The following is a 23,433-nucleotide window of genomic DNA, read 5'->3' on the forward strand; positions in this document are numbered from 1 at the left end:
CGCTTTGCGACTCTCCCTTCCCCTCAATCCTCTAGCAACGCGTCTGGCGACCGCAGAAATCCACCTTAAAACTGTTGGAAGTCTCGACTAACCTATGTGCGCTTCTCCGCTCATGTTACTGCAGGTGCTCTTCCTGATGGTCCCCGAGGGCGCTCGGCCTCAGCCTTCTTCCTCCCCGTCAGGGGCAGTGCCCACTCCTTCGGACCTGGGGCCAGGGTCACAGGATGGGACACCTCAGCCCACCGAGGGGACTGAAACTCCCAGGGCCGTGCCTGGGAGCTCTCCGGTGGGCCCTACTGTCGTCACCCCTTCGGCGCCTGGGAATAGGACCGCGGACCTCTTCCCAGGTGAGGAGAAGAGATGTGGGGATGGAAACGACTGACTTAGGTCTAAAGTTCTGTCAACAGTGCATTGCCACAAAGTGAGGAGAGGGGCTGTCAGAAGAGGGGAATTCGCACCTGGAAGAATCGGAGGATCTCGTCCCTTTTTCTCAGCTTTGTGTTGTACCTTCCCAGTCTTGCCGATCTGTGTCTGTGACTTGACTCCTGGTACCTGCGATATAAATTGCTGCTGCGACAAGGACTGCTATCTTCTTCATCCGAGGACAGTTTTCTCCTTCTGCCTTCCAGGCAGCGTGAGGTGAGTTGCGTTGTGCAGGTTGAATCCTAAAGGGGAGTGGGGCCCTAGAATAGGTAATATTTGGAAGTAGGAAGAGTTAGCCTTCCTGCCTTCCTGCCCCACTTCCACTCCTACAAATGGAATTACCTTGGTTTTTCCGAGGAGTGACGTCCCTCTTCAGATTCCCTAGAGCGAGCCTGTCCAATAGAATAGAACCTTCGTGTTGTCCTATGGCTGCCCAAGGAGCCCTCTCTTTGGCATCTGACTGACATCCCTGGGGCACCCTTCTTTGGACCTAACCCTGTGTTTCTAAGTGTGTCTATTCATTCTGTTTCCACACAGGTCTTCAAGTTGGGTGTGTGTGGACAACTCTCTAATCTTCAGGAGTAATTCCCCATTTCCTTCAAGCGTTTTCATGGATCCAAATGGAATTAGGCAATTTTGTGTCCATGTGAACAACTGTGAGTAGAAATATGTTGGCTGTTGTTATTGCCTAACATTTATTGAAAATTGGCTTTGTTTCTATCCTTTTCTTTGTCTTTTAAACTTTTTTTCCTTTGAATTTCTATCATCCTTCTTCTCCTTCTGCCTCTCCACCTGCCCCCTCTCTTTTTATTAGTGAACATGTGCACTTTCATATCCCTTATTGGCTATGGGTCAGAAACCCCATACAAAACTTTAACTTCAATCATCCCTGTTAGCCCAGATAATTACCGATAGGCTGTATTCCCCCACTTGCTACAATCTCCATGAAAGCACTCCGTGAATCCCCAGTACCTGATACATAGGAGCCACCAAATAATACTTGAATCTTTGAAAAATGAGTCTGTACCAACCTTGTTTTTATTTTATGAGATAGCAGTGTTGGGGAAAGAGTATTAGACCTTTCCATGTGCTTACTAGCTGCACAGACTTGGGCAAATCTCTTAGAGTTTCCAGTCTCATTTCTTCAACTGACAAAAGTATTAATAACACTGGCCCTGGATGTGAAAGTGCTCTGTAACTGTATAGTGCAATAATGATAAGAGGTGGTGGTTGTTATTAAGGTTTTTAAATAGACTTAGAAATATGCTGGTGATAGCTGTAACATTTCTTAAGATATGGAGCTATATGTCTCTTTTTTAATGTCTAAGAAGCAAAATAATGTTCTCACACAAAACAGACTTAAATGTCCCTTACACCCTGAAAGTTAATTCATCCTGATTTCATCTGACGTAAAAAAGAAATAGCAAAACTATATTTACTTCAGAAAACAACCAATTTTCAGTTTGGGGGGACTTGTAATAAGATTGCGGCTGCTCCAGCAGCCTTCTTATGCTCTAGAGCTATTACATTAGCATCCAACTGGTCCTCCCTCCTTTTAATCTCCCCTCCTGCTTCTCGTATACCATCCTGCCACTGCTTCTGGACCAGTGGTTCTGAACTTTCTTCCTCCAACAACACCTGAGAGTCACTCTCTTGGAAACTATAGGATACTTTGAATGTTTATATGAACATTGTGTCTTCCAAGGTAAATTATCAGCACCTAGAAAAGATGGACCAGATCTCTGTTTGTACTCTGTGCTTCATATTTGCTGATAATGATCATCAATAACAGACGTTCTTAGTCAAAGTCTGTATAGCATGACAGAGTACAGTGGAGACCAGGAATCAGAAGATCTGTGATCTACTCCTGCCTCTGCCAGATGGCTCTGTGGCCTTTTGCAACTCATTTACGTCTCAGGATTCAAATATCCTAATGGGATTGAGCCAGATGGCCTCTAGGCTTTCTTCCACATTTGAAATTGTATAAAAGTTTATTATCCTTAGCCTATATTCCTTATCTGCATCATCCCTGCTTAGCACCAATATCCCTGCATTAAAGTGAGAATCAAAATGGTAACTTTTTCTTTTAAGCCATGAAAATAGTCAGATGGATACTTACCATCTCAGCTTATCTTCTTTCTTAGCTTAACTTAGCTTTTCTTTCATTTACAAGGATAGAAATAACTGCATTTTTTATGAGGTAAGTATTTCTTCCATGTGGTTTTCAGGGTATGCGTTCTGAGGAAATGTTAAACAGCTCCTGGAAGCTTTAAAGTTTGAAGGTTCAGATCAGAGGCAGAAGAAGGTGGTCTGCAAACCAGCAGTGTCAGTGTCACCTGTGCCACAGCAATACTTTTAAAACTCCAAAATGCATGCACATCACTGGGAGAGCTCGTTAACGTGAAGGTTCTGACTCACTTTGCCTGGCGAGTGGCTTAAGACTCTCAATTTCTGACAAACTCCCTGGTGATGCTGGGGCACCACACTTTGAGTATCTAGAGGATAGAGAAAGAGTAAGTAAGCTGCAGGTCCCCAGAATTGAGAATTGTATTCTCCATTTCAAGCTCTATCAGAAAGCTGCAAAGTCAAATAATTAAGACTTTGTGATTGCAGAGGATAGAGGTCAAGTTGTTGTCATGTAGAATCCTCATTAGCTTTCAGTGATGCAGGTCTTGATACCTATTTGAGTCTGTCCAAATGACCATAATTATTTGAAGAATTAAAGGAATACATACAGGGCATGTTTCTGCTATGTTCCTTTTTCAAGTTAGCAGAAGACTTGGGTGGTGAAGCAGAGTATTGTCCATCACCAGCCACCCTCTGGGCAGGGGACAATGCCAGAGGTCTTTTCTTACATCTCTCTCCCAGTGCCCTAAAGACATGGCTGCAGAAGCTTGGGTAGATTTATACATTGCTATAAAATAAATTGTAGGGTTGTTATAGAAAGTACCCCTTTGGAGTGTCTGAAATTTGAATGTAGGAATTATAAGGTGAAAGGAATAAAACATGATAAATCCATATACTTGATAGATGGAAACATTATTACTAGGACTGGTCAGTTGAAGTTTAGAGCAAAAAAAGGGTTTGGAAAGGACAAATCAAATATTGCCATGTTCCTATGGAAACACTACTGTTTTGTTATACTAGAGACACACTTGGTGTAGTGCAAATGTTAGCATTATTGAGCCTCTCCTTTTCATCACAAATTGCTAATCGTACACATTCCTGGTGTCAGAGACTTGGAACTAACTGGCATTCGTTGGCCATAGTCTTATCTCAGATCTTAATACCAAAACAATAATTCATTTAATAGATTACAAATAAATTAGAAAATGATAGAAATCTGAACCGTTATTTCTGAAGATGGAGTATTGATTGGGAACCTTCTGGGAAAATGTTCTGTAAACTGAGTAGTAGTAATAAAAATATATAAATTTGTAGAAATTCTTTTGAGTTTACACTTAAGATTAGTGCATTTGTATACTTCACCTTGATATGTATATATCATGCCTCAATAAAAATATTTTTAAAAATTAGTTACTTGGTATGCAAGATATTTAAAAATAAATGTCTTTCTTTACCTAAATCCCTTTTCTTTTTAAAAATCATTTTAGCAAAATTAAACTATTTCCAGGAGCTCCAAAAGGTCAATGCAAGCAACTTCCAGGCCCTGGTTACAGAATTTGAAGGCAAATCATTCACTTCCACATTCCAAACACAATCACCATCATCTTTTTACAGGGTGAGCCTGGGGAAGGGGATGGGATTGTTTGGTTTGATTTTTCCCTCACAGCTGACAACTGCCGGGTGTCTTTGAAGTACCCGGCTGCAACCGTGTTTCCCCGAAAATAAGACCAAGCTGGACCCTCAGTTCTAATGTGTCTTTTGGAGCAAAAATTAATATAAGACCCGGTCCTATATTATATTATATTATACAAGACCGGGTCTTATATTAATTTTTGCTCCAAAAGACGCATTAGAGCTGAGGGTCCAGCTTGGTCTTATTTTCGGGGAAACACGGAATTAGGTAAACCATTGTTAGCTCTTTTGGATTGCAGTATTGTCTACGTTAACAAGCTGTTGAGTTAATTTTTGTTTTTACTTTTCTGGTGGACTTCAGTCTAGTCTCACTGTGAATACATTTCTGTTCTACTTTGTCCAGGCTGGGGACCCCATTTTGACTTACTTCTCCAAGTGGTCTGTAATAAGCTTGCTGAGGCAACCTGCAGGAGTTGGAGCTGGGGGACTCTGTGCCGAGAACAATCCTGCAGGTGAGTCCAGAGCACAAGTGCCAATCTTTTTGTTCAATTTAAAATAGGCTTTCTCATTTACCATTGCCTTGATCCTTCTGTTCTAAGGTTTCCTAGAGAGTAAAAGTACAACCTGTGCTCATTTCTTCAAGGACCTAGCAAACAGCTGCACCTTGGATCCAGCCCTCAATGCTGCCTCTTACTATAATTTCACAGTCTTGAAGGTGGGTATCCCTTCTCTCCCTACTGTCACCATTGTGGGTTTAAAGTCAACAAGCTTCCAACTTTTGGGTTGTGGGAAAAGCACTGAACTGGAAGTCAGAATGCCCAAGAGCTACATAAAAGGCAGAGGGCCTACAAAACCCTATCATCTGAAGAAAGATGAAAGAATTTGGGTTATATAAGCAAGATAAGAGAGTCTCACCCTCCAGGCTAATGACATTGGCTTGGGAGGATGGGAGGGGTGGTCTCACTATTCACCAAAACTTCTTGCTTTTGCCATTCAGTAGAGCTCTGTTCAGAGTAGGTGGGCATCGCAGTCCAACCAGCCTCCCCTCAGCTTTTCTCCTGGCATTTTAATGTAAAGCCTCAGGTAGAAGAGAGGAAGCAAATCATTCTAATATGTTGATTCCCACCCTACTCCCTAAATGTGAAACGACAAGCTACTGGAAATTTTTCTCTAACGTATATGCATAGTCATTTTTTTGTTGTTTTCTTATTCTAGGTTCCAAGAGGTATGACTGATCTGCAGAATATGAAGGTATGATGCTGTTTATCAGAAGAAAGTAGAGAGAATATTCAGTCTCTTTGCATCTCAGACAATTTCAGTCTAGATTGTAATAGTGAAAGAAAATGTCTGTATGACAAATCAAACTGTTAAGTGTGAATCTAAAACAATGTTTTCCATATAATTAATGTGCTATATGATTAATAAGCATCATATGAAATAAGAATTCAAAAGGTATTAGATAAGTTTGGGAAACATTGGGTTAAATAAAGGTAAACACTATATTTAGGGTGGACTTCTTGGCATCTTTAATATGCTAGAGGGCCTTGTTAATCTCTAAGAGGCGCGTATCAAATACAGTGTTTCTAAAACTTATTTAACCATGGAACCTTTATATCTAATAGAATTAATGTTCTGAGAAATATATTCTTAGTTGTGCTGATTTAGAATGACTTGAACTTATGTTGTAGGCTGGCAATGGAAGGATAAAGGTGATGGTAGAACATGAAAACTACTCATTTCAGCATGATATGTAGCTAGAAGAGAAAATGCTGCCTTTCCATTGAAGTTGATTTGCTTCTTTCCCTTGGCTAGTTCCAGGTTCCTGTAACACTTGTCTCAAAGGCTGATTCTCCTCTGTTGGCTGGAAACACTTGTCAGAATGTTGTTTCCCAGGTAGGGATGCCGACCTCAGGTCCTGGAGTGATGTATGTTGATCAGCATTACCAGAGGTGCTTCATCTTCCATTAAGTACCAGACCGCATGAATTTTTGTGCCCTACCTGAAACTTAACATGTCAAGAATGGAGTCCATCCTCTACCCCCCACCATGGTTCAGTCATTTGCATCGCCACCATCCTCCAGTATTTCATGTCCAGAACATTAGGATTATTTCTGACTCCTCTTTCTTTGTCCATATGCAGTCTATTATGGTTCTTACTGACCACATTTTCTTCTGTTGAAGAAGTCAGTATCATCTGAACATCTGAAATAGACTAGTCAACTTCTTTTCCTCTATTCTCTCTCTTCTAATCAACCTACAGACGTAAGAATTATCATAAAGCATAATTTTTAAAGACTATGCTCAAAAATCTAATCAATTACCTTCAATTGCTTCTAACTTCCATCTCCAGCAATTATCTTTATTCCTCTTAAGACATGGGGACAGCCAAGTAAACCATATTTCCATTCCATGATCACCTCTGCCCCTACTCAGCCTTTTTCCGCACACTATCAAAACTTATTTTGCTTCCCTTTCACTTCTTCCTGTAAACTCACCTCTCCCCTTAACACTTTCAGAAAACTCTGTCCAGTCTCTCTTAATGTGTAGATGTAATATGAAGTCAACTTTGTCTTTTCATGGTATTTGTGTTTGGCATTTTTAAGGTTACTTGTTTATCCTCCCTCCTTCAGTTATCTTTTATTGAGATAATAATTGATATATAACATATTAGTTTTAGGTGTACAACACAATGATTTGATATATGTATATATTGTGAAATGATTACTACAGTAAGTTTAGTTAACATCCATTACCACAAAAGTTTAGTAATTTTTTTCTTGTAATGAGAACTTTCAAGATCTACTCTTTCAGCGACTTTCAAATGTACAATATTGTTAACTATAGTCACCATGCTGTACCCTCATTCAATTATAACAAAACCCTTAAAGACAGAAAATCTTTTGTCTTAAACATAATTGGCCCAGTAAATAATTTTTATTAATTGATTCTACTTTTGTATTTCAGGTCGTCTATGAGATAGAGACCAATGGGACTTTTGGAATCCAGAAAGTCTCTGTCAGTTTTGAACAAACCAACCTGACCGTCGAGCCAGGCACTTCCATACAGCAACACTTCATCATTCGTTTCAGGGTTAGGGCCCTTCTCTATGGGATCGAGAGGGGAAGGAATATTGGGTTAGAAATGGTTACTCTGCTTCTGTAACACATGTGAAATAGAATAAGAATATGAAGGCCTAGTTCAAGCTGTCAGTTGAAGCCTTAACGTTTAATATCCCAGAATTTAACTACAAATGGTAGGAATTCAACAATATTTATTCATTAACATTTTTTCTGATTCTCTATCTGGCCCCCAGCAAAGCAGGACTTCAATCTCAACTCCAAACTCTTTTTTTAAATAGTCATTTTGAATCATAAATTCAGCCAACATCCCACAGAAATTCTTTAACTAGCTTTTCTCTTTCTGAGCATTCAGCTGGTTGTGTTTTTTGTTTGTTTGTTTTTTCTTTCTACTTTTACTCTTTATGTTTCTGTATTCTTTGAGCTTACATGCTTACAATGAGCATGAATTTTTGCCTGTGTGTATTTATGAACATGAACATGTAAAAAATATAATGTGATGGCATTCAGAGTTTTATTCATTTCCCACTTAATCTAAGTTTCTCATCTTGATCACCACCTTTAGGCTTTCTTCTACTTCTTTCTTCTTTTTGAACCCAGCACAGTCTGGTTTCTTCCCAGTTCTGCCCTCAAGTCCTCATCCAAGTCTCATGTCTCTCAGAGTTCATCTTTGGAACATGTTTAGTTAATTAAAATATATTTCTAAATTACGTTTAAATTCCTTTCAGCCAGGCTGAACATAGCCCGAAATTGATAGTAATTTTTGAGAAACAGGGTTGATAGATCCTTCATTGTAATCCTTGGTAGAGCAGCATATAGTGAATTTCAATATTCAGATCACTCAGTACTTATTTAAGGGGGAAAAACAGGAAAAGTCATTGGAGTAAAAATTTCTGCAAAATACTACACTGTGGAAGGAAGCCAGATTGTTCAGTGCAGCTAACTTACTGTATTGCCTTAGCGAGGGCATGAAGCCAAGCAGTACAGGTAAGAGAACATGCTTTTCTCCATAGTGACTCTTCTTCACTCTTTCTGCAGGCTTTTCAACAGAGCACAACTGCTTCTCTCCCTGGTCCTAGAAGTGGGAATCCTGGCTATATTGTGGGGAAGCCACTCTTGGCTCTAACTGGCGACTTAAGTCACAAAGTATCCTTCTTGGAGCTGGGTGGCCTGTTACAGCTTCATGAGAAAACTGTAGCTGCTGATTTTTTGAATTTTCCAATTCTGAGGTCCCCCCATTTTTTAGGTATCCATGACTTCCTTTACCAAACCATTAATATATTATGTTCTCAAATGTTGATGCAATCAAAGGCTTTAAAACTTATGTTAGACTGCCCAAAGGTGAGAGGATTGTGACTGATTTTTGTTTTAATGTATTTATATGCTGGTGTGCGGTTTTTGGAAAATCACTAATTATCTCTGTGTTTTTTAATTACTGGAGGAAGAATACAAATTGTGACTTGAACGATATCATGATGGTAATAAAATATATATAGTGTTAAGGAAACAAGAAGAGCGTACTTTTTTTCCTGTGATGATATCCTTGACCATCACTTTCCACCTCAGATGACCCTCTTACAGAGCCAAGGTGATGGAACTTGCTCTGTCAAGAGGCACGAAGTACAATTTGGAGTGAATGCAATGTCTGGGTGCAAGTTCAGGTAATTCTTTGCTTCTGCATCAATTCCTACAGTTTTGTCTCTGTCTGTAGGGATTATGTTGGTATTAACTTTTATATTTTGAATGAGAGTTCAGAGAATGCTAGTTAGGAATAGTCTCATCTAAATAATATTGCTAAGAGTTTTCTGACAGTCCTCTACACCTACTAAGGATTATTTTCCTCCAATTTATTTTGTAGTATTATTTTTTTAATACTTATTTTATTTATTTTTTTAAGGAGGGCACCGCTCACAGTGGCTCATACGGGGATCAAACCGGCAATCTTGGTGTTATTAGCACCACGCTCTCACCAACTGAGCTAACTGGCCCTCCCTATAGTATTATTTCTAACATTTGGATTCATACATTAGGATGGTTACAGTATTATGTTAGCATTGGACTCCAGCCTCCATGGTATTTAATTTCAGGCTGAAAAATGTGGACTGCAGTCGCTTGCAGCAGGACCTGTATCAGACTCTTCATGGAAGGCCCAGACCAGAACATGTTGCCATCTTTGGTAATGCCAACCCAGCCCAGAAGGGAGAATGGACCAGGATCCTCAGCAGGAACTGCAGTGTTTCAGTAAGGAGAGAAATATATCTTGTGGAGACTCAACTTTCCCCTTTTGTTTGTAAATTACTGTTATTAAAATTAAAACCAACCCTATTTCCCTAGATGATGTGGTTGTCATAGAAGGAAGATAATGCAGTTGTCTTAAGAAGAAGGATGTAAGAAATCATGCCCCTTTGATGTCATTATTTCAGGTTAGGTTTATACCTAACATTTTCCTTACTTGGGGAAAAATTTGAAGGTAGAAAATGTAGAAATTTATAAAGGCCATGCTCTGTGGTTCTAAATCAGCCTGACTCATAGTAAGAGTAAATATTAATATATTTCATCTATATACCAAATATTCTCTTATATGCTTGAATGTTGGTCATCATAGATTCTTTGAGGTTGAAATTGTGTTCTTTCTGTTTGTTGTATAAAAACATATTTTTACATTTACTTTTAATACAAATACATTAACAGGCTAAAAATTCAAACCATGTAGAATGGTATGAATGAAAAGTAAAAACCTCGACACTCCCTCCCCAGAAGTAACCTCATTTAGCTATTTTAGCTCTTACTTTTCCTGGTGGCTCACTAGATCCGTGTATAGCAGGTATATCGCTAGACTCCAGTCTAAGTAAAATAAGGAAATCTGCTGTGCTATTCTATCATCTTCTTTTGCCTACCCCCATCTCCTCACTTTAGTCAACTGTACCTTTAATCTTATTTCTTTTTATTTAAAAGTTTAAATTATTTTTCTGTATAAGTAATATATACACTTGGTTTGAAATTCAAAAAGTACAAAATAAAAATTTCTCTCCAAGGCAGCTCTTCCATTCCACAGATGCAACCAAAGTTACTAATTTCTTTCCTTCCACAGATAATACATGCTCATACAAGTAAATACTCTTACATTCTTTTTTTTAAAGTCCAAATGATATAATATCATAAATACTGCTCTGCACCTTGGTTTTTTTCACTTGATCTTAGAGTTTGTTCCATGTCAGTACGTACTAAGCCTCCTCATTCTTTGCATAGTATAGTTGCATGATATTCCATTATACAGATGAACCATAATTTCATTTATTTAACCAGTTTTATTGGTGGACATTCATGTTGTTTTCAGTCTTTTGCTATTACACACAATGCAACATTTTATAACCTCATTCAGGTACCGTTTCATACATGTGAGAATAAACCTATGTGATAAATCCTAGAAGTAGAATTGTTAGATCAAAGGTTACATGCATTTAAAAATTTAATAAGTATTGCTAATTCATTCCCCATATGGATTGTACCAATTTATGGTCCCACAACCCATGAGACTGTTTGTTACCCCTTCATCAATACTGCTATCAAACTGTTTCATTTTTGCTCATCTGATAAGTGAAAAATAGCATCCCAGTGAGTTTTATTTTTCTCTCTGAGCAAGGTTGAGTATTCTTGACATATGGTTCAACAATTTGTATATTCTTTATTATCTAATTATATCCCTTACTCATTTTTATTGAATTACTGGTCTTATGACTTACAGGAAATCTTTATGTATTTGAGAAATATGCTCTTTTCTGTGGTATGATTTGCAGATATTTTTTCCCAGTTTGTTAATTTGTCTTTTGACTTTGGTTATGGTGTTTTTTGCCATGCAGAGTTGATTTTTATGTTGTGAAATTCATCAGTCTTTTTTTTTTTTAACATTGGAGTTTTAGTTCTGATTTTGAAAGGCCTTTCCCCTTAGAGATTATTTTTAAAGTGCCATGTTTCCCTTTCTCAGCACAATTATGACTTTATTCTTTGTATACTTCTTTCCTTTTTAGGAGATTTGGGAGGATAAGAAAACACATATACTTGATCCAGCCTTTAAGCAACTGCAGTCAAATTGAATTCTCTTAAACCTCAAAGCCATACTGAGGGAATGTGGTTTGGGGTGATACATGGCTGAATGCAGGAAGGGGTCGGTTAGTGACAAGGAGAAATTGGAACCCTCAGACATTGGTGGTGGGACTGCAAAATGGTGCAGCCACTTGGAAAACAGTTTGACAGTTCCTTAATACATTAAACATAAATATGGTCTATTTATGGTCTAAATATAAATATGGTTCTATTCCTAGTTTATACATGTTATTACCCATGTCTAAGCCTTACTATAAAGTATGAAGCTAGAAAAGCTCAAGGCATATTTGAGGATAGTTTGTATCTAAGTTACAGTAACCTCCTGATTGATGTCCTCACTTCCATTAATCCTTCCTGCATCTTGGAATCAGTCCTCCTAGAAGCAGACTACTTGGTTTCTCTTCCTAATCTAACGCTGAAATGTCTTCCTTAGCCTTTCACTGTCCCTATGTTCAGGTCCTTTGCTTCAGTCACGTGGTCTGCTCAGGGCCAGTACCTCGGACATGCCTGGCACACAGGAGACACTCAGTAACTATTATTCACGTTAATCAGTGAATGTCCCTCCATGGCATCATGTGCTGTTCTAGTTGTATACCTTTTTATGTCTCTCTGCCTGAATTTTCCTTTAATCACTGTTTCTCCCAATTACATATTACTCATTCCAGTTCCATGAAGCCATCCTCAAGCAGAAATGGATGTTTCTCCTTCTGGCATTCCATGACCCTGACTATGCCCCACTCACTGAGAACTTCTTATAAATAGTACATGGCTCATGTTTTATTAATTGATCAGTAATTTCCATTTTAGAATATTACTTTTCCTAAGATCAAGGACAATAATGTGGTCTAGTGTGAACTTTTGTGTTCTTTCTCTAAGCCTTCTGTTATTTTATAACGTTTAAGAAATAATGGCTACTAAATGTATGGTGACTGACTATAGAAAACATCAGCGATTCAAGCAGATGCTTCTTTATCTTTCTGCAGGCTACACATTGTACTTCCTGCTGTGTCATACCCGTTTCCCTGGAGATCCAGGTATTATGGGCGTATATAGGCCTCCAGTCCAACCCACAAGCTCATGTATCAAGAGCCAGATTCCTATACCAGTGCCAGTCCAGACAGGTAAGTCATGGCTCATAAAGGACCACTAAGCCTTATAAAGCCTAGAGTGTCTGTCAGCCATTTGATGACCAGATCATTTTTAACTTCTGAGAGTCAATTTTTGGCTAGAGTGAGCTGACATTCTTTTCAAGTTGATCCTCCCTGCCTGGTTACTGAAATTAGCATGTTGTCATGGTGACTACAGTCTGTATTCTTTTTCCCGCTTTTTTAATTTCCTGTACCGACTATGGTATAGGTTAATTTCTTCTTAAATTATCATACCAGTATTACTGTACTGGTTGATTCAACCACAGAAAACATTTTCTGTAACTGTGTATTCAATGTGATAGTCACACACTTATCAGAGTCTCTGAGCCTGTTGATTGTTTTTAAAGTTATTTCTGCAGCTAGTTTGGAGTCATCAATTCCTGGTTGATTGTGCTCCATTAAAATAAATAATTTTAGTATGTTGTAAACGTATTTTTTAAATGCTAGACGCTAATGGGTCACAGTTTGCAATTTGAAAAATACTTTTAGAGAATACATCTCTGACTACATTTAAAGCTAATTATATTGTTTTATTTAACATCTTTTCATTATAATTGAAAGTTGGCAGTGTTTAATATCTCAATCAAATAGCATGTGCTAGAAAAACTACCAATATAGTTAGTGGTTCTTAATCTTATGGACCCCACATTGAGAATCTGTTGAAAGCTATTCACTTACTAGAAAAATGCACAGACACACATTCTTTATATAGGTTCAAGGGATTTGTTGATTTATTGAAGCCAGACTAAGAACTTCTGCCACAATCTCATAATTAAATAGGCAGTATATTAGGAAGGATAAAGAACACTAAACAAAATAAGAATAATTCAGTGTTAGAATTTAGAAATAACTGCTATAAGAGAGGGCTAGGAAGTAGCTAGATTGGTGAAACAAGGGTTCTATTTCTATTTTCTGTTGATGGCTTGGAGAATATCAACTGACCTCTCTTCCAAGGAGGGACAATAGTACCACTACCAGTGGACCTGATCATTGTACAGTCAGTAAAGTTTCTGTCACTAAAGTCTTTTCTTTTTCAAGGATCAATCAACCACTATTTGCTTCTATCTCTTAATGAATTATTATACTATAGAAGTACTTTGCCCCCTTCTATGGTTCTTAATAGCCTCTATAGACATTCTTACCTAGTTCACAGGTTTTTTTATCTTACCTGTTTGTTTGTTTTTAAGATTTTATTGGGGTAGGGGAACAGACTTTATTGGGGAACAGGACTTTATTGGGGAACAGTGTGTACTTCCAAGACTTTTTTCCAAGTCGTTGTCCTTTCAATCTTAGTTGTGGAGGGTGCTGTTCAACTTCAAGTTGTTGTCCTTTCAGTCATAGTTGTGGAGGGCGCAGCTCAGCTCCAGGTCCAGTTGCCATTGCTAGTTGCAGGGGGCGCAGCCCACCATCCCTTGAGGGAGTCGAACCGGCAACCTTGTGGTTGAGAGCCCGCGCTCCAACCAACTGAGCCATCCGCGAGCTCAGCGGCAGCTCAGCTCAAGGTGCCATGTTCAATCTTAGTTGCAGGGGGCACTGCCCACCATCCCTTGTGGGATTCGAGGAGTTGAACTGGCAACCTTGTGGTTGAGAGCCCACTGGCCCATGTGGGAATCGAACCAGCAGCCTTTGGAGTTAGTAGCATGGAGCTCTAACCACCTGAGCCACCAGGCCGGCCTTACCTGTTTTTTCTAAAGGAACTTTTGAAAGTTATGCTCATTATTCCATATGCTAACCTGTATAACCACTTGAGATCTCTCCCTGATACATGATGTTTAATCACAAATTTTAACATATTTGTTCTCTTCACTCATTTGAGAATCTCAATAATTTCATTGACATCTTTAAAATAAGTGAGGGGATTTAAATTTTTTCATTGGCTTCTCCTTCAATATATGTATGTCCCTAAGAAAATATGGAGAAATAATGTGGACATTATCTGGAAGAATACTGTCATGCACTGCATAATGACATTTCAGTCAACAACCGTGTATATGGCCGTGGTCCCATAAGATTATAAAGGAGCTGAAAAATTCTTATCATCTAGTGACTTCATAGCACTCATAAAATCATAGTGTAACATATTACTCACATGTTTATGGTAATGCTGGTGTAAAACTTACTGTACTGCCTATTGTACAAACCTATTGTACTGCCAGTGGTATAAAGTGTAACACATACCATGTTTCCCCGAAAATAAGACTGGGTCTTATATTAATTTTTGCTCCAAAAGATGCATTACGGCGTATTTTCAGGGGATGTCTTATTGTTTCATGTACAACAATCTACATTTATTCAAATACAGTCATGTCATCTTCTTCTGGAATACCGTCATAACGTACTAAATGTGTCTGTCTGGCTGACAAGCCTAACTGGGCCTTATTTTCAGGGCAGGTCTTATTTTCGGGGAAACATGGTACAATTACAGTAGTAGGATATAACAGCTAGGTTTGTGTAGTGTACTCTATGACATTTGCACAACAAAGAAATCACCTAATGACTCATTTCTCAAAATGCATCCCCTTTGTTAAGCAGCGTATAACTGTTATATATAATTCATTATTTTTCAGAGATTATTATTCTCCTTAGTTTAACTTTATGTAAATCACTAGTTCTCCTAAAATCCGTGTTAATACATAAGCTAACTTTTCCTTAAAAATAATGTACTTATTTGAAGAAAAAGTACCTTTAAATAGTCACTTAACAATATGCTTTATCGTTAAATAAGTTCTAGCCATCGTAATAGAAATCACCACATCTTATTGTGTTAGATTAAAAGAGACTCATGAATGTAACAAACAGATGCAGTTCATGTTTTTGCTTTGGGATTCTGATTTGGACAATTGTAAAGCACATTTTGGAATAGTTGGGAGAACTTGAATATGTACTATATTTTAGATAGAAAGAAATATTACTAACACAAAAAGGTAGAGGTTAACTTTTTAAAAAAGCAGATTACAAAACAGCCTGTACAATTTGATCTCATTTGGTTAACAATGCATATATGGATGTCTTGTGTATAGATAGAGACATAGATGTTAATAGTGATATTTTTAGTGATAGAAATAGTGTTTTTCTTATTTTCTTTAACTCTTTACAATCTAATTTACTACTTTTGTAATAAACTTTCTTAAAGTCACTAGGAAAATATCTAAAAATAGCTAGATGTTATTTTAAAGATGAATTCAGTTTCATTCACACTGGTGTGGAAAAACATGAAATACTTAGGAACAAATTAGCAAAAGGAGTGTAAGACCTCTTCACTATAAAACATTAATGAGAGAAATTACAGGGAACCTGAATTAATGAAGAGATATACCATGTTCATGAAGTAGAAGACTCAGCATTAAGGTAGCTATCTCTAATGGATCTGTAGCTTAAATGCAACCCCCCAAAAAAACCCTAGCAGGCATTTTTGTGGAAATTGACAAGCTGATTATAGAATTTATGTGAAAATCAAAGATCTTAGAACAACCAAAACAATTTTGAGAAAGAACAAAGTTGGAGGACTCAATCTACTGATTTCTAGATTTACTCTAAATCTCAAAGACAGTGTGATACTGATATAAGGATAGGCAAATAGAGCAGTGAGACAGAATGAAGAGTCAAAAAAAACAGGTGCACAAATTAAATCAATTCAATGGGAAAGGACTTTTTAAAAAAAAAAAGGTGTGGGAACAACTGGATAAAACTGGAACTACTAGATAAACATATGGGGGGTAAATCAACTAACTTCATACACAAAAAGTATTTATGCCTGGATCATAGACCTTAAATCCAGAGTCATAAAGTTTCTAAAAGAAACATAGGAGAATATCTTTGCAAATTTGAGGTAGGCAAATATTTCTTGGACAGGAAACAAAAATCATTAAATCTCTGCTCATCAAAAGACACCATTATGAAAATGAAAAGGCAGGCTATAGTTTGGGAAAAAATATTTCTCAATGCATTGTCTGACAACAAAATTCATGTCTAGAATATAAAAAGAACACCTATAAATAAATAACACAAGGAATCCACCACCCCCCAAAAAAAAACACCTGAAAATGAGCAAAAGATTTGAACGGATAACTTTATTTATAAAAAAAGATAAACCAAATGGCTAGTAAACACGAAAAGGTGCTCAATATCATTAGTCTTTAGGGATATACAAATTAAAAACCATAAGATAACTGCTCACTGGAATATTCAATAGACTACTCACTAGAATAGCTAAAATAAAAAAGATTGATAACATGAAATGTCGTAAGAATATAGGACAACTGAAATTCCCATACATCGCTAGTAGGAATGAAAAATGGTACAACCTCTTGGTCTTTACAAATTCATCTCCCCTATACCCAGGAATTTTACTCCTGCATATTTACCCCTAAGAAATTAAAACATATGTCCAAAACAAGACTTGTATCAGAATGTTCACAGCAGCCTTATTCATGATAGCACAAAACTGGAAACAACCCAAGTATCCATCATCAAGAAAATGAGCAAATTGTGGTGTATTCACACAATGCCATACTACTCAGCAATAAAATTACTGGTATACAAAAAAACGTGGATGAATTACAAAAACATTTGTCTTGAGTGAAAGAAGACAAACACACAAAAATACACTGTAAGATTCCATTTGTATGAAGTAGAATAGGCAAAACTAGAGTGACAAGTCAGAAAGTAGTTGCTTCTGGGAAAGGGACAGGGACTATACTGGGAAGAGGCACAAAGGAATTCTCTGAGAATATGGACATATTCCAGATCTTGTTTTGGGTGTTGGCTACATAGCATATACAACTGTCAAAACTAACTGAACACTTAAGATTTACTGCATATAAATTATGGCTCAATAAAAAAGTTAAAATGAAACAAAAAGACACTTAAGAAAAATGGGAGAAAAAAGCCACTGACTGGGGAAAATATTTGCAATACACATACCTGGCAAAGTTCTTGTATGTATTACAGAATAAAAAAACTCTCTCAGCTCAATAATGAGTTACACACCTGAGCCAAAGAGGAATTTATCCTAGTTCATAGTCTAAAACATGTAGGTACAAAACATACAGAGATGGTATCCACAGCTTTTTTTCTGATAATGATAGTTTTCATTTGTAATGATTTGACATGCAGATTAATATATAATGGTTTAAAAATTGAGATTATAAAAATGTACTGTAGTACTATGTAGGGTGTATTTCTTACTACCAAAGCTAAACAGAATCTAATCCAAACTTTTCATGTTGTTACAAAGTAAATCTTATTTTGGAACTGGATTTTGGTGCAAGTAAACTGAATTGAAGGGAAAAAAAAATCCCCTAAACCTCACAAAATGTTAAAACAGAATTGGTGGTGGTGATTTCTGAAGTAAACAGCATATTATAGCTTACGGTAGAAATAAATCAGTCATACATAAAAACTGGATCCCTAGTAAAAGAAATGGGCTGACCTGGCCACATTCCTTTTATTGTCTTTTTTCCCCTGCATATTAACAACTTATTTTTATTTCTGAATATCATAAATTTCAACCAGAATGCTTGAAAACATATTGTGCATGCACTGAACAATCTGACAAAGGGCAAGTATCCAGTTTATTTACATTACACTATGAAGTTTTAACTGAACAGCCAATTTTAGATTTAAAACCAGTAAGTACAGGTGACAATGAAAACGGCAATGCATTAATCAGATGGCATTCTACCACTATGCACGTGTTCATGTTACACTACTGGTAATTACCCTGGAGTATAGACAAAATGTAGATGGAGGAATTGCCCTCAAAAGCCTATTTTAAGGGATTAAAGAGCATCATGTTCGTCATCATCACTAGTGAGGACAAAGCTGCTGCCAGTGGACAGGGGCCCTTCTTCCTGAACATTCCCCAAACTACCCACAGTCCCTCTCGCCAGAGTCACTAAACAACTTCTCACTGGAATCCTCATCCACCAACTTCTGGGTGGACTCATCACCTTCAAACATCTTGTCATCTGTTATATATCTTCATCTTCCTTTGCATCTACTTCTTCTTCTGAGTCTTCAAACATTTTTTTATTTGCATCATCTTCCTCCTTTTTCATCACCATCTTCAAGCCTCTTTTCATCTGTATCTCCTTCGTCCTCTTTTTCATTGGACTCATCACCAAAAACTTTTTCTTATGCATCTTCCTCTCCTTCCTTTGCACCTGACTCTTCATCAAACTCTCGCAGAGCCTTCCTCATCAAACACTTTATCAGAGTTGTCACCTTCAAATTCTGATTTTTCAGGGTCATTTTCTTCTAACTCATTTTTGAGGACATTTTCATTAAACTCCTTGTCGGAGCCATCCTCATCAAACTCTTTTTTGAGGCCATTTTCTTCAAATTCTTTTTTGGAGCCATCTTTAAACTGCTTTTCAGAGCAGGCTTCCGATTCGCTTTCCGAGACATCTTCTTCAAACTCCTTTTCAAGGCCATTCTCTTCACAACCATTTTTGAGTTTCTTCTTTTTGGATTCTCCTTTGGGGCTATTCTCTTTGGACTCTTTTTTAGGACTGGCTTCTCCAGACTCTCTTTCAGGGTAGTCGTCTTCATGCTCTCTTTTGGGGCAGCCTTCCTCAGGCTTCCTTTCAAGGCAGCCTTCTTCAGCCTCTTTTTCAAGGCCACTTTTTTCAGCATCTTTGTCAGAAGTATCTTCTTCAAATTCTTCCCCATCTTCTGTTTTTTCCAACTTCTTCTCATCTATAGGTTCTTCAAATGCCATTTCAGCTGTGGCTTCTTGAGCATTCATTTTAGATGTGCTAGGGTGCTCCAAAAGATGCCTTACTCTAGAAGGCCCTGGAGCACAGATGGAATTTGAATGCTGAAGACCTTTATTGGCCTCGGGAGAATTGAGGAAAGCCTCCCATCCTTTTAGCCTTTCCTCCCTTTCTCTTGTGGTCTCCTCTACCTGATAATCTGTTGTCCCATCCCACGCTTGGGCAGTGATTTGACGGCCACCAAACCACCGTCCATTGAGGGTTTGAATACAATAGTCAGCTTCCTCTGGATCCCTGAAGGCCACAGAGGCCACACCATCTGGGTGTCTGTCAAAGATAAGGAGCTTCCTAATTTGTCCAAACTTTGAACATTCTACTCGAAGGTCTTCTCTGATCTCATTCAGCACCAAAGGATCATCCTCAAAATCTACAGGATGAAACATATTCTTGATGATGACGACTTGCTCATGACGCATTCGGGATGGCCCAGCTCTTCTCTCAGGTCTCCAATCCAACTGCTTTTGTTGCAGAGACAGCTTTTTCTTGTAGTCCTTGCATTTCTTCTTCTTCTTTGAGGCATCATATTCCCCTTTCAGTTGAAACTTTGCCACCTCAACATGTAATTTGTAGCCTCTAATTTCATCTTCATCCAAAAATTTTAATGCAAGATCCACAGATTCCCTCTTCAAATAACAGCAAAGTCCATCTCCTTTAAGATTTCCTTGATTATCTTTGTAAAGCTTGACCTTAAATTCTTCTGTTTGAGGATCTCTCATAATAATGCCAAACTTGGACATGAGCTGTATAAATTCATCCACTGTAATGTCTGGAGGCAAACCAGACACATATACATTTGTATTTCTGTCTTCTTCAACATGAAACCATCCTGATTCAGCCTTTCTCTTTTCTCCCTTCTTTTTGGAATCAATGGGTTCAGGGGGTTTTCTTTGTGGCAGTTCCTCTGAAGGACTAGCACTGACATCCTGCACATTTGCAGTAGAGCTAGACACACCATCATTAGAAAAGCCATAATTGGCCTGATATGTAGCAATGAAATCTTCAGTTATCTTGGGGAACCAAGCCTTCTTGTCCAGGTCCCACTCATAGGGGGTATCATTCGGTTGCTGCCCGAAAGAATAGATTTCTCCACTGGGATCTTTCTGGGTGTCTCCATCCTTGGTGTCTCCATACAATTCTTGCATTCTCAACTGCTCATCAAAGTCATCCTTCTCATCCAAGTTGTTGCCGCTCATGTTGCTGACTTAGCCCAGGGGCAAGATCCAGGCGAGCTAAGAGGCAAAGATGAGGCTGGAGGAGAACAGAGAAAATGAGATCTGTAGCTCTCGGCCTGCACCTTGCCGCCCCCCAACGCGCCTCCCCGTGGCACCCAGCAGCCCCCCGGGAGGTTGGGCCACATAGCGGCCACACTGTGCCCCGTTCTACCAACCTTCTGTTTGTGCGCTGATGCTTTCCTTTAATTGTGTTGATAACAGAAATGAGATGACTGGACTTTGAGGGAATTTGTTTTTTTGGGATTTTTCACTCTAGTGTTTTTGCTGGACATGCTAAACATTTTGCCTAGGTATAACTTAAAATGCGAATAGGAAAAATTTAGACTTTAGAATTCAAATATAACACACTGAATTTAACTAAGAAAGCTTGTTCTTTATGTGGTACTAAAACACAGATTTTAAAATGGGTCAGTAATATTCAGTATTACCTAGTGACCCAGCAAGTGCATTCAAGTTCCTTTTAATTTAATTGGAATATCTACTAGCCTGCATTTATTCTAAACCTCTACACAGTTATGGAGACAATATTTTTAATATAAGAATAAGCACTTCATTTGACATGTTAATTAATAAATAAGTACATGAATGAATGAAGCACAACCTTTAGGGATCCTAAGATTACAGTGTGGTGAGAAGGATGAGGCGTCAAGATGATCTGTAATTGCTGGCTCTTCAATGGCTATGGCATCCTTCCTACCTTGTGATTTATTATCGCTTATTACTTTATATTAGTTTCCTGCCTTCAAAAATACCTCTATTCATTTGTCAAAAATGAAGTCATTATTGAGTGCTTACTCTTGGCCAAGTACCATGCTGGGTGCTAGGTATGGGAAACAAGATAAACATTGTCCCTGTTCTTATGGAAGGTATAGGGCAATAATGAGGTGAAGCTTAGAACAGTTTTAGAAATTCCCCAGGAGATGCTGATGACCTGGGCCCAGGTGGGGGTTGTGAGGGCTGCAGGAAGTAGACAAGAGTTCAGAAGGTTTAGGGATGTCATAGGTAGGACATGATTGCTTAGGTACGGAGTTTGAGGGAAAATTAGGATGATGGATACGTTTTTAGTTTGGGAATTTCATTCAATTCTTTTATATCTTATACGTGATACCCTGTTGATCACCAAATATTATTTTGCATTTTGCAGTAACCCTTATATTTTTCACCCCCAACTCTCCACACACACTTTTTTTTTTTTAATTTTTTAAAAATTTATTCTCTTTTTTGTCTTGTTTGTTTTGGACGGCTGTCCTCAAGCTACTGGAACTCATTTTGCCTGTAGAGTGCCTGGAAATATAGATGGCCCTTAGCCAGTGACTTAAGGGTGAAAGAATATGAAAGCCCAACTACCTTGCCTTGGATTGGAACAACACACGTTGTGAAGCCTACCTTGTATTTCAGAGTTCCCCTGCAGATTGGGCTAATGCTAAATAATGGTATATATCTTTGTATAATTTATCAAAATACATATATTTTTTAAGGGGAAAAAATACCAGAAAAGAGGATCTCTTAGCAAAAAAAAAGTCTCATATCCCCCTTGCCATCTTATCCCCCCTTGTCTGCTTTTCAGAAATTACCTGTTAAACTCTTACTCTTTTTTCTGGTACTTACCCTCAATTTCTAAGCAATATTTATAGTTATCTTTTGAATCAGGAGTTTATAGATAATCTATTGAATTCCTATTTTGGTAGGTGAGTTTAGCTCTGTTAGTCGCCTCCTATCCCTCCCCCTACTTGCCCACTGTAGTTATATCAAAAAGTTTTATTAAATCAATGAGTGTTTCATTATGATTATATAAATGTACATGATGAGCCAAGGAATTAAATATTTGTGAAACTTTTTACTTTTCCTGAAATTGGGGCTGTGGAACTGCCAGATGTCAGTATCTTTACGTATTTTGCTGGAACTATTAATTTTCTTCAGCAAAGACCCTCCTGACTGAAGGGTGTGGGTAAAAGACCACCCGTCAGCATTTTGGTGCTAGATAAAGAAAGGGATTTCGTTATACACATTAATTTCCCTATTTTTAGTTCTATACCTCACTTTGCTCTTTTCTGTGTCCAGCATCTCTAAATCCAGAATGTCTCTGGTTTGAATTGTCCAGTCTCTTCTTGAGGTAGGGCAGGGGTTGTTGCTTGACTGTACTGACAGGGCTTCATTCAGTAACTATTTTCTGTCCCTACCTCATCCCTGCCTGCTGTTATGTCCTATTATTGAGTCTTTCAGGATTCTACAAAGATCTACTTCTAGTCTCTGAAGGCTTTTAGGTTTGGCCTTCTTTCCCTCTGAGAAACCTTGCCTCCATCTGCTTTCTATATTCACATATTGTGATATCTCTCCATTTCAGTAAAGATGGAGTTTTAATTTTTTTATATCTGTTTCTTATTGGATTGGAGTGCTTTTGAGATACAGAGGGAGAAGACATGTCTTTATGTTGCCATCTTAAAATCAAGTCTAGTAGTAGTTCTTGATGAGTATATATCTTGGGTTAGTCTGTAAAAAGTTCAAAAAGAACTTTTATCATGTGGGGTTTCCCAGCCATTGAAACATTACCATAGGCTTAAAAATATGTATTAATATATACTACACTCTTCCATCTAACACCAGTACCCCAGTTCTAACCACAGTTCCCAAATGTACTGCTAGTAGGCAGTTTAAAATTTGCCCTCCCCCTAAAGGCTCTGAAGTGAGTCAGAGCAGCATGTTAATTAAATCAACGCCTAGAGAATATTGAACCCAAGGCTGAAAATCCATTCCCTATTCCATTTCCCATCCCAAAATATTTCTAGCCATTCCAGTCAATATAGCTCATCAGGCGTTCTACAAATGAGATTCAATAACAATATTAACAATATGCTTCAATAATGTCAACTGCAAAGATTTGCTCCAAAAACTGAATATATAACCTCTTCCCATT

General features: G+C 37.9%; 1 protein-coding gene and 1 pseudogene across 2 annotated transcripts in view; one reads left to right on the plus strand and one right to left on the minus strand.

Annotated features, from left to right (window-relative positions):
• Positions 1-23,433, plus strand: part of TCTN3 (tectonic family member 3) — a 26,040-nt gene continuing 2,607 nt past the window's right edge. Inside the window, exons 1-13 of one of the 2 annotated variants that reach the window (XM_019724760.2) lie at positions 1-347; positions 516-639; positions 961-1,079; positions 4,038-4,165; positions 4,586-4,694; positions 4,782-4,897; positions 5,398-5,433; positions 5,995-6,075; positions 7,147-7,272; positions 8,298-8,405; positions 8,826-8,920; positions 9,347-9,500; positions 12,347-12,484. In XM_019724760.2, coding sequence (XP_019580319.2) covers positions 95-347; positions 516-639; positions 961-1,079; positions 4,038-4,165; positions 4,586-4,694; positions 4,782-4,897; positions 5,398-5,433; positions 5,995-6,075; positions 7,147-7,272; positions 8,298-8,405; positions 8,826-8,920; positions 9,347-9,500; positions 12,347-12,484 — 1,587 coding nt within the window. In that variant the 5' untranslated portion in view covers positions 1-94. Of the gene's footprint in view, positions 348-507; positions 640-960; positions 1,080-4,037; positions 4,166-4,585; positions 4,695-4,781; positions 4,898-5,397; positions 5,434-5,994; positions 6,076-7,146; positions 7,273-8,297; positions 8,406-8,825; positions 8,921-9,346; positions 9,501-12,346; positions 12,485-23,433 lie in introns of both variants that reach the window. The other variant, XM_074339312.1, reaches the window with a different exon arrangement.
• LOC109443877 (17S U2 SnRNP complex component HTATSF1) overlaps positions 16,563-23,433 on the minus strand; it is a 13,111-nt pseudogene continuing 6,240 nt past the window's right edge.

Source organism: Rhinolophus sinicus, linkage group LG07 (assembly GCF_036562045.2).
Source record: "Rhinolophus sinicus isolate RSC01 linkage group LG07, ASM3656204v1, whole genome shotgun sequence".
In the NCBI taxonomy this organism is placed as follows: Eukaryota; Metazoa; Chordata; class Mammalia; order Chiroptera; family Rhinolophidae; genus Rhinolophus; species Rhinolophus sinicus.